General features: G+C 39.2%; 1 protein-coding gene across 2 annotated transcripts in view; it reads right to left on the bottom strand.

Annotated features, from left to right (window-relative positions):
* Positions 1-15,680, bottom strand: part of Prkdc (protein kinase, DNA-activated, catalytic subunit) — a 237,871-nt gene that overhangs the window by 137,662 nt on the left and 84,529 nt on the right. For both annotated transcript variants that reach the window (XM_052739941.1, XM_052739943.1), the window contains 6 exons: positions 14,796-15,050; positions 6,508-6,731; positions 4,342-4,550; positions 3,802-3,934; positions 3,203-3,361; positions 2,045-2,248 (listed from right to left, as the gene is read on the bottom strand). In XM_052739941.1, the coding sequence (XP_052595901.1) occupies positions 2,045-2,248; positions 3,203-3,361; positions 3,802-3,934; positions 4,342-4,550; positions 6,508-6,731; positions 14,796-15,050 (1,184 nt within the window). The remainder of the gene's footprint in view (positions 1-2,044; positions 2,249-3,202; positions 3,362-3,801; positions 3,935-4,341; positions 4,551-6,507; positions 6,732-14,795; positions 15,051-15,680) is intronic.

The raw sequence follows: 15,680 nt of genomic DNA, 5'->3' as shown, positions 1-15,680 counted from the left end.
ACAGCTAAATCTTGGCAGATTTCTCAGCTGTTTTCAGTATACCTATCTTTGTCACTAGACTCTCCCAAATCAAATAAATCATGCCACTCCATCTTTGCCAATCAGTAAATTACCTGCTTCAAGAGACACAGCACTGACTATGTTGTGGAAGGTCAGGCCTAGATAACCCATCTTACCCTTTGTACAAGGCCGAATACAACACCTTCCTCTTTCTCAGTTTACTGCCTTCTTACTATCTACCTGGCAGCTTCCTGACAAGAGGTGAACAAGGAAACACATCCCTTTAGGATCTGGATTTTCTAAGCATGTGTATTCTACTGCCACACATAATTGGGAATCTGGCTGCATTTAGAACTCCAATCTCTTGGTCTTACAGTATCCACAATTCTGTTGAGAAAACAAATGCCATTCAATTTCTTGATCCTTCAACACATAAGTAGCTTATATCTTTTAGAACTTTCAGGATCCTTTTTCATGGTAAGCCTTTGGAAAATATGCTCCCTGTGGAATCATTCCCAAACCAGAGGTAAGCCACTCCACAGCCCTTTACACATGAGACTTCCAGTCCACCACTTTTTCTAGGAACCTTGTTACCAAAGCCACTTTCCTCTGAAGCTGAGGTCCTGTCCACTCAGTTCTAGGATCCTTCATCATTTTCCTTTTTCTTTCTTTTTTGAGACAGGGTATCAGCCCTGTCTGTATTGGAATTTGCTAAGTAGATCAAGGTGGCCTTGAACTCACAGGGATCTGCCTGTCTCTACTTCCCAAGTGTGGGGATTAAAGGTGTATGTATCACTGTACCTATCATTTTTATTTTGCTTTGGTTTTGTATTTTCACCCTATTCTCTGTGAGTTCCTAAATTTTATTTTCTTCATCTATTCCATTTTTTAATTTCAGATACCTTGGCTTACTTCCAGAGTATTCTCCAATCTTCTCGCTCAGCAGCTATTCTTATTTCATCATTCATTGTATGTCTTTCCTGCTTCCCTCCCTCTCTGCCTCCCTGCTCAACCCCTCTGACAGTCTTTCTCCCCTCTTCTGTTATGGACAGGCTAGAGTTTGGACTGGCACACTTATCCTGCTTTGCAGTTCTGTCACTCTGCTTGTTCTTTCTCTGTACCCACTAAGACTGATTTGGTTTGTTCTTTCTTAATCTCATTCTATCATTTCAGAGAGCTGTAGGGAAGAAACAGAGGCAGTAAAGGTGACTTTTCTTGGCAATGGACAAGGATGGTATGTGTAAAAGGTCAGGCTAGTAGAAATTGTAACTCTCTGAATATACTAACAGTTTCTGACTATGTACAGAGCACATTGCCAGTAACACTTCACAGTCCTGTAAGGTAGGCCAAGCTTGGTAACATATACCTTTAATCCCAGCACTTGGGAGGCAGAAGCAGAAGCAGGTGGATCTCTGCTAAGTTGAAGCCAACCTGGTCTATGAAATAAGCTCCTTGGCAGCTAGGCCTATATAGTGAGACTGTCTCAAAATGAAATAAAATAATGAAAAACAACAAAAACCAAACAACCCACACAATTCCCTAAGTTAAGCAAACAAAGAGCAAATACATTAACTATCACTCTCTAAAGGGTTATTACGATGAGGCAAAGAGGGTTGTGGCATGAACATGCAGAAAAACAGGGCATTACACTAAAACTGTGAGTGCTTTAAAGACAGGTTAGCAGTGCGGAAGACCAGCCTACAGGTGGTGTTGGAACAAACACTGCTGAGCACATGACACATGTGAAAGCTCAAATATGACATTCTAGCAAAAGTCAGTATCCTACAGTGTTGTTTCTTATAGAGTTAGGCCCAGAGATTTAAGGGGCTTGAGGGAATGGAAAAAAATAACGAAAGTCTTAGTATCTATTAACATATACTAGCTTGATAAAGACTATATTTTGTTTCTATAGATTTTATTTTCACACATTAGCAGATCTTTCCATCTTCCAGAAAGAAATCAGGTTTTAAGAAAAACCATCAGAAACATAAAAACCCTGTTGTGAGCATTAGGTAAGAAAATATTTATAGGAAAAATTCCTTACCATTTTGGGATTATCTGCTGATGACTTCATGAGTTCTGATACAGCAATATCAAGATTTTTCAATAGCTCATTGTTAATTATTTCTGAGAACAAGCTATAGAAATATTCCCCATGGGAGAAGCTGATGTTTCTCTGTGAACTGCCCAAATACTGCGTTGTAGTCAACAGCGCTGAATTCAGTAGCAAAATCACAAGGTGCTCACACTAAGGAAGAGAGAAGAACATACATACCAGCAAATCCATACCCTAAGGTAGTGGGTACACATTAAGTCTACAAGGAGCCTTCTAAAGAGTGTGATATGTGAAGTCAGGGCTCATTTAAATAATACATATTTAATTTAACTACTATTTTCTAAGTTTCTCTTTACGAGAGAAAGCTCCTACATTGATACTGCTACCAAATTTCCAGAAAAATCTTGCTGCTTTTCATAGAATAGTCTAATATGAATAAGTTGTTTAGGACAACTGAAGTATAATTGAGAACATCAATGACACAAAGAAGTTCCTGCAATGGGAGAAGTGATAAGGAGGATGGAATGGAACAAACACATAGACTGGTTGCAGATCTCAGCTACAGCAGTTTGTCTGAGGCCAGGTCTGCTCAGTTCAGAGTCATAAGGACTTTGGTCATGGTGCCTTGGGTGCCTCAGGGATTACCCTCCAGGGTCCCTTTAGTCATCTATTCCAAGAATGGAATAAGGAGAGATAAAGAGACATGTCAACATAGGTCAACTTTAGTGACAAAATGTTCTTTGCCTAAAATCCCTTTGGAAACAAAGCCAGACAGAAAACTTCCATTTATGAATGTTATGCTTTTATTTCTAAAAAAGTATTAAAGAAGAGAGTCTTAAAAAGTCAGTAAATGAGCTGGGTGGTGGTGGCTCATGTTTTTAATCCCAGCACTTGGGAGGCAGAGGCAGGTGGAGCTCTGTGAGTTTGAGGCCAGCCTGGACTACAGAGCGAGTTCTAGGACAGCCAGAGCTACACAAAGAAACCCTGCCTTGAAAACTCTCCCTCAAAAAAAGAAAGTTCAAAAGTTAATTAACATACATGTCCATCTATGACTTTACTAACTAAATTTTATACTTTTGAGAGACACCACAAGTAAGTTATATAAGTCACTAGATAGGTAGTGTGGGATGCAGTTGATTTCCCTACCAGTCCTCCATAGGCAAAAGCTAATTCCAGGAGTCCATTGGCCAGGCTCATACAGCTGGGGTCCAATGACTGCAGGCACTGCCTTTCCTCTGTAGGTGCAATACCTTTATAAACCAAAGAGAGCAGTCTCATGCCAATGGAATGATTCAATGCTGTAGACTAAAGGAAAAGTTGACATGAATTGCCTGGTGAGAAAAGGTGTTTAACACAAACATACAATGTCACTTCTTCAGTTAAAAAATATGTGTTAGCTAACACTGATAACTATTTTCCATTGCTTAGCAAAACTCTAATGCAGCTTTGTTTTTTAAGCTACAGATTTCATTCATGTGTTTCTGTGATACAGGACTTCAGCAACTGGTTCTTAAAATGTTTTAGGTTACTAAAATTTCAATTGTCCTTTATTCTTCTTTCATTCTATCTTTACTTTCATATTCACATTCTAGCCAACACCTGTACAAGTGTTCTATAATTTCTATTTCAGTATATTCTGTATATAAAATATTTTAAACAAATAATATAAATACCAATTTGTACTAGCATAATGAAATTACTATAACAAAGCTAAGGGTACATATAAATAAATTAATTATGGTTACCTGAGATGGCGATATAACATGAGAGAAGCCAGCTTTGTGGAGCTGTTTACAGGCTGATAAGACAGACAGCAACTTGGTCCTTTCTCGGCCAGCATCAGAGTTACACAAGTTAATGGCACAGAGCTCTTCAATACTGGCCGTGAGAAAAACAGAAAACCAGGTAAGAATACACTAAGGAATTTCATGTGTTGTCATAAATTTACTAATCACCTGACCCTCAAACTCATTTACACAGTCCTGGAAAACACAAGGTAACACCAGAAGAAGGCTCACAGGACACATCAGCCATGGACAGCAAATGTAGTGCTATGCACATCTATTGTTCTCTCCCATTCTAAATGCAGGAAAGGAATTAATAAAGTTCATGATTTCCAGAAAAACATATGAGATCATTTGTACGCACACAAGAGTGCATGCTTGCACGTGCGCACTGACAAGTGCCTTGCTTGAGGACATTGCAGCTGTGCACATGGATGTCAGGAACACTGGATGTGTGAAGACCGAAATCACAGTAACCGTGAGCATGGTCTGAGCACCCACCTCTGCACTGTCACTTTCTCCCTCAGCTGAGTCTCCAGTGCGTCTCTGTACGGGGACTTCTTTAGTGCTTTCAGCAGGCTCACACAAATGCTAGGAAGATGGTTCATAACCTGGATGTCGCCAACATTGAAACCTAAGCTCATGGGCTCACAAAGCATTTTCACTAAGACTTTCATAAGGTTTGTGTTACACAAATCCTTCTCCAGGAGCTACAAAGAGAAAAGATGGGTTGAATAAAAGTGCTTCTTAGCCAGTAGCTCAAGGTCCACAGGCTGGGAATATTCACAATACTGACAGTTTGGCAGAGTTTCTCAAAATAATTGAAGAGTATTAAAATGCTTGAAACTAAAGATTTTCAGATTTTATTTTGTTAATTTTAGAATATCTGGATAGATATTCTATCACATGACATCACTATTCTGAAAAGCTAAAAACCAAAATCCTTCAAAACCTGAGACAGTTTGATATTCAAGTTTTGGAACAGTTCAGATATTTGACTTTCTGATTAGGAATGTTCAGCATTTATTTTCAAATAGATTGTACACCGTGGTAACTACAGTTAACAACAATGCATGCTTGAGAACTGCTACAACCACACTTGAAATGTTCTCACATATGGGATAATACGTGAGGGGATGAGGAATAGAGATGGTAATTGGTTTGACTTAATCACATACATACATGAACAAAATATCATGGTGTAGATGATAAATACATGTAGTTTTTACTCATCAAAGTAAATAAGGGTAATTTCCTGTAATGGAAAGTCTCAGAGGAGCCAAAGCCACTTCCAAAAAATTATTAACAAATATTAATTATACAGAGTAATGCGTTTCCTTGTGACAATATTGTATGTACATGTAACACACTTTAATGACACTGAACTCTCCATCACTCTTTTGTCCCCTTTTCTCCTCTTTTTTTTTTTTTTTTTTTTTGGTTTTTTGAGACAGGGTTTCTCTGTGTAGCTTTGCGCCTTTCCTGGGACTCACTTGGTAGCCCAGGCTGGCCTCGAACTCACAGAGATCCGCCTGGCTCTGCCTCCTGAGTGCTGGGATTAAAGGCGTGCGCCACCACCGCCCGGCTCCTTTTCTCCTCTTTAAAAGGACCTCACCCTTGTTCTTTCACATCCTCCCTGGTCCACATCTGACAGGAAATGTGATACTTAATATGATCTCTAGTTCCATTTATTCTCCAGAAAATGATATTACATTATTCTTTATGGTTGAAGAATAATAATCCATGGTGCATAAAAACACACAGACACACACACATTCTTTATCCATTCATCTCTAAATGGCACCATGGCTGATTCCCTAAATTGTTATTGTGAACACTGCTGCAATAAGCATGGGTAAAGCCAGGCCCACACCTTTAATCATGGCACTCAGGAGGCAGAGGGAGGTGAATCTTTGTGAATTCCAGGCTACTCTGGTTTACATAGTAAGTCCCAGTCAGTCATGGTTACAGTTTTCACTTGTCTCAAAAAAAAAAAGGCGGGGAGGAGAGGCAATAGGCATCTCTATGCTGATTTTCATTCCTTTAGGTCTATAACCCAAATGGTATGCCTGGGTCCTATATGGTGATTCCACTTTTAGTTTTTAAACAATATCCATATTGATTTCCACAGTGGCTGGGCTAATTTACATCCCTATTTTTAGTGACATTACAGTGCTACAGATGGAGCCCATAGCTTACACATGGCAAGCAAGCACTTTCCCATCGAACCCCACTTTCAGGTTCTGCCCCGCAAAGCAGCATTTGATTTCCTTTTCCTCCCATCTTCACTGGTATTTGTTACTGTTTGATTTCTTAGTGATAACTATTTGAACTGGGCTAAGATGGCATCTCAATGTAGTTTTGCTATGTTTCTCTCTTGTGGCTAATGATCTAAGGCAGTGGTTCTCAACTGTCCTAATGTTGCGACCCTTTTATATAGTTCCTCATGTTGTGGTGACCCCCAACCACAAAACTGTTTTTGTTGCTACTTAATAACTATAATTTTGCTACTGTTATGAATCATAATGTAAGTAGTTTTGGAGATAGAGGTTTGCCAAAGGAGACATGACCCATAGGTTGAGAACCACTGTTCTAAGGGAAACTTAAAAACACTTCCCATTATAAAGTACTAATTTGAAAATAACAGAGCAAGAGGTAAGATCCTACCTTGCAAACTTCTGGAGAGGCATTGAGCAGGGTTGTAGTAAATTCCATAATCCGGACTAAGATGGTGCATTTACTATAGTTGTATTTTTCTTCCTCTTGTGGGCTGGGAGGGCCAGTTGACACTCCTGTGCAAAAGCGTTGTTCTACTCCTCTAGCATCACATGTTGCTATGCTTTCTAAAAAGAAAGCCACTGATTTCAAAAGTGAAGTCTGTGTTTCAGTACCTTGGAATAATAACAGTAAAATATTAGTGTGAATTTCCTCCTAACTCTACTAAAATGAATGTGAAGTTCTTTCTTAAAATACAGGTAATGATATACACTCAACAAAAATTTCAAGAATTAAAAAAAAAAGTTCAAGAAAAGATGAATAAAACAGCAGCTATTTCTTCTTAGCTTCTTAGTTCAAACTTTGAACTAAATGATAATCAAAACAGAATTCAATTTCACATGTAGACAGTAACAAGGTCTTTACAGGGTCTGGTCATTTGTTTATTTATGTATTTATTTACTGATTTAGTAGGAATGAACATAGGCCCTCCCACATGCTAGGAAAGCACTCTGCCACTGTACTATCCCTGCCCTCTTGTTATTGTTTTAAACACTTTGCCCCAACTGCTGTAGCTATTCTGGGAGTTCTGCAGCTTTTAAAAGGTTAAGAATAGTTAGAAGACACTGGTCCCTGGTGGGATGTTGTTGTGTTCAGAGACACTCTCTCACTTTTTGCCAATCATGAGGTGAAGGGATCTGCCACATCTTCCCGTCACCATGATATATATAGAGACAGGTCTCCATGGACTCTAAACAATGAGCCAAAACAACTGTCCTTCAAAGTGTTTATGTCAAGATATTGTCACAAAAACACAAAGTTAGACTAACTAACACAAGTCTTGACTGTCAAATATTACTTATGAGAACTATCATTTAAAAGAGCAATTTGGCAACTCATATAAAAAAGACTTAACAAATAAATATGCATGTTAATCTTTAACAAATATTTTAAAATTCCTATGGTTTTATTGAACACTGAAATTTTAATCCAATAAAATAATGGCAAATAGTAAATAATGTTCATTTTACCAATTTTTGGTCTTTGAGACAGGAACATACTTATGTAACGCAAGCTGGAGTGAAACTTGTGATCCTCCTCCCCTACCTCTCCTGAAGAGGTGGGAATAGAGGTGTGCTGCACCACATCTAGTGTTATTTTTGATAATGAAGAAATTGGAAAACTCCTCCAATGAGCAATGCAGAAACAAATGACAGTGGGGCTCTTTAATCAGATATGTTCGGCATTTGCTATCTTACAGAGACTTTCTCTAGCTCAACTCCGCATCGCCTTATAAAATCCATCTGTCTGAACAAAATCAAGCTGTTTCCTTCCCCACTGAACACTGTTCACTGTGACATTTCTTCCACTCACCATATTGCTCCATTCTTCTCATAGGTCACTACCCCAAAACATAGCAACCTTCAGAGCCCCAGAAAAGGTAACAACACTACGTACTGGTACATATGCTCAAAGAGAGAATAAAGCTGATAACTAAGAGAGTCTCTTTTTCTTTCCCTTCCTTCCTGTCCATTCCTCCCTTTCTTTCAAGCTGCAGGGCAGTTTAATTAGTTAGAGAGACAGCAGAGCAGGTAAGCTGTAAATCTCAGCAGCTGCACAGATAGGAAGATGGAAACGAAGAAAACAGAAATACAGACCTTTTGCAGTAGGAGAGTGGAGGAAATCCTGAGCAAATGTGCATTGTTGACAGGAGCATGACCATGTCAAATGTCAATCTGTTTATATGGTGGATTACATTTATCAATTTATATATGTTCAACAATCTTTGCATCTCTGGGATAAAGCATACTTGTTCATCATAGATCATCTTTTTGATGTATTCTTGGGTTTGATAGGCAAATATTTTATTGAGAATTTTTGCCTCATCTGTAATTCTCTTTCTCTGTTGGATCTTTGCATAGTTTGGGTATCAAAGTAATTATGGTCTCACAGAAAGAATTGGACAATGTTCCTTCTGTTGCTATTCTGTGGAATAATTTGAGGAGTATTGATGTTGATTCTTCTTTGAAAGTCTGTTAGAATTCTGTACTGACTCTATCTGACCCTAAGCTGTTTTGTTTGGGAGACTTAATTGCTGCTTCTATTTCACTATGAGTTATAGGTCCATTTCAATTGCTTATATGATCTTGATTTAAGTGGTATATACCAAGAAATTCATCTACTTCTTTTAAGTTTTCAATTTGGTGGAGTACAGATTATTAAAAGTATCTCCTTATGATTCTCTGCATTTCCTTGGTGTCTGCATTTCTTGGCCTGGGTATCAGGTCTTTGTAAGGGTCTAATTAGCAAGGGGGATGTCTTTTGCTCCACCCCTCGGCATTGTTATAAATAGACCTTTGGAATAAAATTCTGGGCTGGTGAATAAGGATCCAGGCCCACTTGAGTCTACCCTGTGTTTTCTCTCCATTCTCTATTTCTAACTAAGTCTTTTTTTTTAAGGAAAGCATTTTTTTTTTTTTTTTTTTTTAAGATTTATTTCTTTATTATGTACACAGTGTTCTGCCTGCAGGCCAGAAGAGGGCACCAGACCACATTACAGATGGTTGTGAGCCACCATGTGGTTGCTGAGAATTGAACTCAGGACCTCTGGAAGAGAAGCCAGGGCTCTTAACCTCTGAGCTATCTCTCCAGCCCCCTCTAACTAAGTCCTTTATCCCTCACTCCTCAAGAGTTCCTGGGGTAAATAAGTGTGGGGGCTGGTCTCCTACAGTTGGCACCTGAACAGGGACAAAAAAAGATAAAAAAAAAAATCCCCAGGGCTTGGCGAAAGGATTGTAGGGGGCATTGCGAATGTAGGCATGCCGATAAGGAGTTGAAAAATAAAGGCAACGGTATTTTATTCTTGGGTGTATAGGTAGACAATAAAATGCTGCAAGGCTGTAGTGTTAGAATTCTCTCTGTCTTTGTCTCTGTCTCTGTCTCTCTCTCTTATCTATAAAAAACAAGAAATATAAAGGCTTGAGTAGGTCTTAATTAGGATTTGTAGAATAGTCCTATCTAAAGTAATCCTATAATAAGCTTGTAAGAAATAGTTGTAAATTAAGTTTAAATAAGAATAAGGTAGTCTATTAAGTAGGCTTAGTCCTATAGAATGTAGGTTAAATAGGTCATAGATTTAATATAAAATGAGTCAGAGAAATGTAGGTTTAGAATATATAGGCCTTAGGTTTAAGGATATGATTAAAAAAAAAGTAATTTAGAATAGGTTTTCCCAACCTGGGACTTGGAGAGCAATGTCCATGGCGGACTATGGACTTGGCAGTTCCAGAAAGCCAACAACAACAACAACAACAAGAAACATTTCCAGAGACAGCCAGCTTCAGAAAATAGCAGCCAGAGGGTCTCGGCAGCCGAAACCCTCAAGGCATCAACACTGTGCAGATGGCAGATGCACGAGGGTCTACAAGTTTTCTACTGAAAGAAAGCCACAGTGAAAAATAACCAAGCTAAGCCATGAGAGAGGTTAACGACAAGCAGAAGTTTGGAAAGCCCTGCAGAAGATGCCTCACTGCAGGAAAGATGAACAGTAAAGTTCTGTAACCTTTGAGACGCTACACCGCAAAAAAGACAAACGGCAGAGAAAACCCAGAGGTTGCGGGGAGGGGGATGATGATGAACAGTGAGCAGAGCAACGGTGAGCAGTGGAGACAGCAGAAACCAGACTGCTTCAGGACCTGAGAAGGTGTCAGTGCCTGACAAGCAGCTGAGACGCGCTGGAAAGCAGAAGGCTGTGGACATGAAAACCGTACTTCAGGCTGAACAGCCAGCCTGAGGCTCTGCAGGAACTGCTAAGACTGACTACAGCCTGAGCTCCCAGCATCGAGGCAGCCATGCAACAAGACAGCGTACAGAGAATTCCGGGGACCAGGTTTGCTGAGCACTTGGATTGTAAGCGGTAATGAGTTTTCCTCCCAAAGCTGGGTTTGCCATGGGAAGGCCACTGTTTCTGCTCTTGGCAGCGGAAGGAGCCTTGAGCCTGTGTGGCTCTAGCCTGCTCTGAGACTGGTTATGGAAGGCTACAGACTGCAAAGCGCAGCAGTAGCTAAAAGTGGAGGTTTCAGAGAAACTTGCTTGAACTAAAAAGTTTTGGTTCTGGGACTTCTATTTAGAACTGTTTGCTTCAGAGTCATTATAATTCTGACAGCTATACACAGACTTAAGGGCAGCTGACAAGCCAGGCCCTGTCTATGAGTGCTCAAAGGAACTTTTAGGAATGGAAACAAAACTCTTTTTGAACTTTTGAACTTAAAAAATAAAATGGACAGTAATGATTTCATTACAATGGGACAGTTTGAATTTACTTATGCATATAGACTCTATCAACAATGATGATTTATAAACTGCTTATGGAATTGTTTATGTAAAAATGAAACTGTTTAAATAGAAAAGTTTTGTTTTGTTTTTTTTAAAAAAGGGGGAGAGTTAATACTCCTCAGTATATTTAATTTAAAAAATATTTTCGTGTTACTTGAGTAAAGTAATGTTATATTTTGTATAGTTCTAAATTGTAGGTTGAGAGTAGGTTTGCAGGTTGAGAGTAGGTTTGTAGAAATTATTATGCTAACCTATTGAAACTGATGCACCATTGTTTGGTGAAGTTAAAGCATTTAAGTTTAAGATGTACATATCAGAAGTTTATCCTATGTTTTGTTAGCAAGAAATATTAAGAGTTTGCTTTAAGATGTGAGATTGAGAAAATTATAACGATGCATAGCAATATTTATATTAGAATTATGTTAACCTGTTTGTCTTTAAGTTTGATGTGGTTGCATCAAGAATTTTTTTCTTTTAAAATATAAGAAGAGGGACCTGTTGGAGCCCATTAGGTTTCCTAGTGGCAGGACCCAGCAGGACTGCATGGGAGGTTAACTGGACCATGGGCCTGGGTATCAGGTCTTTGTAAGGGTCTAACTAGCAAGAGGGATGTCTTTTGCTCCACCCCTTGGCATTATTATAAACAGACCTCTGGAATAAAGTTCTGGGCCTGTGGATATGGATCTAGGCCCACCCGAGTCTATCCTATGTTTTCTCTTTGTTTCTCTCCCCTCTATTTCTAACTAAGTCTCTAATTCCTCATTCCTCAAGAGTTCCTGGGGTAAATAAGTGTGGGGGCTGGTCTCCCACATTGGTCCATTTTTTTTTAATTGGGAAACTGAGACCACTGATGTTGAAAGTTATCAATGAGCAGTGTTTGTTGATTCCTGTTATTTTGTTGTTATGGTGTGGGTTCTTTTCCTCCCTTTTCTGATTATTGTCTGGGATTATTTATTCCTTATGTTTTCTTAAGTGTGGTTAACTGCTTCTGATTGAAGTTTTCCCTCCGTCACCTCCTGTAGAGCTGGATTTGTATATAGATAATGCTTAAATTTGGTTTGTTGTGGAATGATCTTCTTTCTCAATCATTTATGACTAAAAGTTTTGCTGGGTATAGTAGACTGAGCCTGCATCTGTGGTCTCTTAATGTTTGTAGGGCATCCATCTAGGCCTTTATAGCTCTTACATTTTCCATGGAAAAGTCAGGTGTTATTTTAATAGGTCTGACTTAATACATTATTTGGTATTTTTCCCATGCAGTTTTTAATATTGTTTGTTCTGTATGTTTAGTGTTTTGATTATTATGTGCTGAAGGGAATTTCTTTTTTGTTCCATTCTATTTGATGCTCTGTATGCTTATTGGACCTTGATAGGTACCTTCTTTAAGTCAGGGAAATTTTCTTTTATGATTTTGTTGAAAATATTTTCTGTGCCATTGACCTGAGTTTCTTCTTCCTCCATTTCTAGTTTCAGATCTACCTTTATCATTTCAATCTCCTGTTTGTGTTTTTCACAGACTTCATTAGTGGATTATTCATACCCTCTTTGAGGTCCTTGAGCATATTCATAATAGCTACTTTTAAATCCTAGTCTTCTGCTTCAGCTATATTACATTTCTCAAGACCTACTGAAGTAGGGTTATTGGCCTCTCGTGGAGACATATCATTTTGGGTGTTAATGATTGTACTTTTGTGCTGGTGTCTAGGCATCTAGGTTTGGGAGGACTGCTGATCTATAGGGTTGTCTTTGTTGGGTGGGTGTTTCTTTCCTTGGTTTGTGTTGTCTTCTCTGGTAGTTGCAATGGATTGCCTAGTAGGGAGTGTTTTAAGAGTCCCTGCCAGGCCAGGCGGTGGTGGCACATGCCTTTAATCTCAGCACTCAGGAAGGAGGCAGAGGCAGGCAGATCTCTGAGTTCGAGGCCAACCTGCTCTCAGATTGAGTTCCAGGACAGGGTCCAAGTTACACAGAGAATCCGTGTTTCAAGAAAAAAGAGAGTTGCTCCCAGGTGTGGACACTGGGGACACCGGGTAGAGCAAATTTCTAGCCATGACACAAAAGATTGGAGGTAGTCTAGGAGGGGGAATGCTGAAAGGGATTACAGGAGGAAAAGCTGGGTCTGTCCCAAGAATCAACGGAGTCTCGGGTGAGTGGGGTCACAGAGGCAGGAGAGGCTCCTCCAAGTGGTCTGCTACAGGGCTGAAGATGAGACTGAGGAATTTGAAATGGAGCAAGTATGGCCAGTGGGTTACCAGGTAGAGAGTATGCCCCAGTAATTGGCAGCTGTTACAGAGGGGTAAGGTGAGGGAGGAAGGCTAGGTCTGTAGAGAGGATCTTCACAGTCTATAAGAAATGAAGGCAGACGTTGAAGGCAGGCACCTGTAGGTGGTCTGCTCAAGGCAGAGGATCAGACTGGGGATTTGCAATGGTGGACTGAATGACCTCTTTAAGGTTCTTGAACATATTCACAATTGCATTTTGAAGTCCACGTTTTGTGCTTCAGCTAAATTGCATTTTCAGGGTTTATTGCAATAGGGTTGGTTGCTGGTTTCTGAAGGAGGCATGTTGTCTTGGCTGTTCATGTTTACATTTTCACACTGGGATATAGGTTATCTAGAGGTATGATGTTTGAGGTGTTTCTTGGTATAAAGATCTCGTTTTCTCTTTGTTGGGTGAGTGTTCTGTTCTTTGGTTGCTGGTGTTCACTCTGGATCCTCAGTAAGTGTGGTAGCTCTGAGGTCCCTGGTAGAGTGTGTTTCTGTGGGTTTTTTGCATGACACAAAGAAATGGAAAAAGGCTAGGAAGAAAGACTGCAAGGGTAGTGGGAAAGTGCTAGGGTGGCCCTGGGTCTGAATCAAGAGGTGCATTCCCCAGGGAATGGAGTTAGGGTGGGAGGAGGAGTGGGACAAAGAGGAAGTCTAGAGAAACCAGAATCAAGGATTACATTGTTAAATATTGAAACAGCCTTTAATACAACAAATTACTGCTCTATTCATCATTAAAAATTTGTTAAATGGGAAGGGGGTTATATTTTAGAATTAATCAGTTATGGAACTATTTATTCAAATATTTCTTAGTAGAGTAAAACATTGCTAGCAATTTCGGTTAAACAACAAACTATATGACAGCTATTCCATAAAACTATACCACCTAGTGACATAGTGTTACTGGGAGGTAGGAGAATCTTTAGAAGATGGAGAACACGGTAATATTATTAGAGGTGTACATTTTAAGGGATACTAAGACTATAGCACCCACTTCTTATTCACTTTGCTTCCTGGCAACCAGGAGGTTAAAAGCTTTCTCTAGTACATGTCAAACCACAGGGCAAAGGCAACAAAGCCAATCATGGAATGAATCTCCCAAGCCTGTGAGCCAAAATCAACCCTACCTCTTAAGCTAATTACCTCAGCTTTTTTGTCACAGTGGTGGAAAGCTGATTAACACAAAAGAGAATGTAAGAAAAGAAGCCTGGAATACAGCTCAGTGGTAGAAAATCCAAGTTAATCCCCTTTACACAACACTAAGTAGCTAGTGTCTTATCAATTTTGTTAGTATTATTATATTTATTTATTTATTTAGGTTTTTTGGGACAGGGTTTTTTCTGTGTAACCGTCCTGGCTGTCCTGGAACTTGTTTTATACAGCAGGCTGATCTCAAACTCACAGAGATCCACCTGCCTGGCTTCAATTTTGTTAGTATTACTTTTATTTTAATTTACTTTCTACACAGGTCTCACCATATAACAGTGGTTGTCCTGGCACTGTCTCTGTAGATAAGGCTGGCCTACAACTTACAGCCTATGTCTCTATGTGCTTGTTAGCGCTGTTTTGACATGCACTGAGCAATCTGCCTGGCATAAACCAAGCAGAATCAGGCAATTTGATTTTAGAATAAATTTTACCTACCCCAGACCTCTTGTACTTCCACTGTCTTCTCCTCGATGAATGTGTTGTAGCACTCCAGTGCTGCAAGAAGCATGTCCAGCCACTGAAGGACTGCTCGCAGGCTGATCGGCCCTCGCAAATGGAAGAGAGTTGGTTGAGCAAGAATGCCTGCTGGCTGATCACAGCTGCTAACCCCTCCTTCAAATGTGTTTATGAGAAAAGAAATATCTTCCGTTTTTATAAGATCTTTCAGCCATAAAGAAGGAGACTTGTTGCCTAAGACACAATTTTTAATAAGACAAATAAGAGATTAAAACATATACATTACTATATACATAAAGCAAAGATATCAACATTCAAAAATTAAACCTCTTTAATCTTTGAACCTAGTTAAAATTTCAAAATGATACAGGATGATCTTTTCACTACTACTAATTTGTTTCACTGTTCTTATGTCTAAGAAGTTATTTCCACTAAAGCTGTACTCTTCAGTTTCCTAACATTATAAAAACACTATCTGGACTAGCAACAGACTGATACTTTGCCCCTGCCCTTTTCTTTTCAAGTTCCCAAAGAGTGCTGTGATTTTTCAGTTTGGATTCTGGTGGTGCTGCTCATATCTCTGAGGACCTGGCCTCAACATCTCAGTCTCCTCATCCCAAACAAGAATAATAGCATGCCTGTGCTTATTTATATTACCCACACTAGCTTTGAACTTATGGGTACATGTGACCTCAGTCTCACAAGCTGCATGCTAAGCAGTGTTTATTAAGTAAGTCAAATGACTTGCTTTAAAAGTTGCTTTCTTAAAAAAAGAAAAAGAAAAAGAAGTTGTTTTCTTTTGATATTGTACTTTCTCTAAATAAAAAAAGGAAAGGTAAAATTTCATTTTGCATGTTAAGAAAT

This window comes from Peromyscus californicus, unplaced genomic scaffold, assembly GCF_007827085.1.
Source record: "Peromyscus californicus insignis strain IS unplaced genomic scaffold, ASM782708v3 Scaffold_16__1_contigs__length_79575227, whole genome shotgun sequence".
Lineage (NCBI taxonomy): Eukaryota > Metazoa > Chordata > Mammalia > Rodentia > Cricetidae > Peromyscus > Peromyscus californicus.
This window is presented reverse-complemented; position numbering and strand designations above follow the sequence as displayed.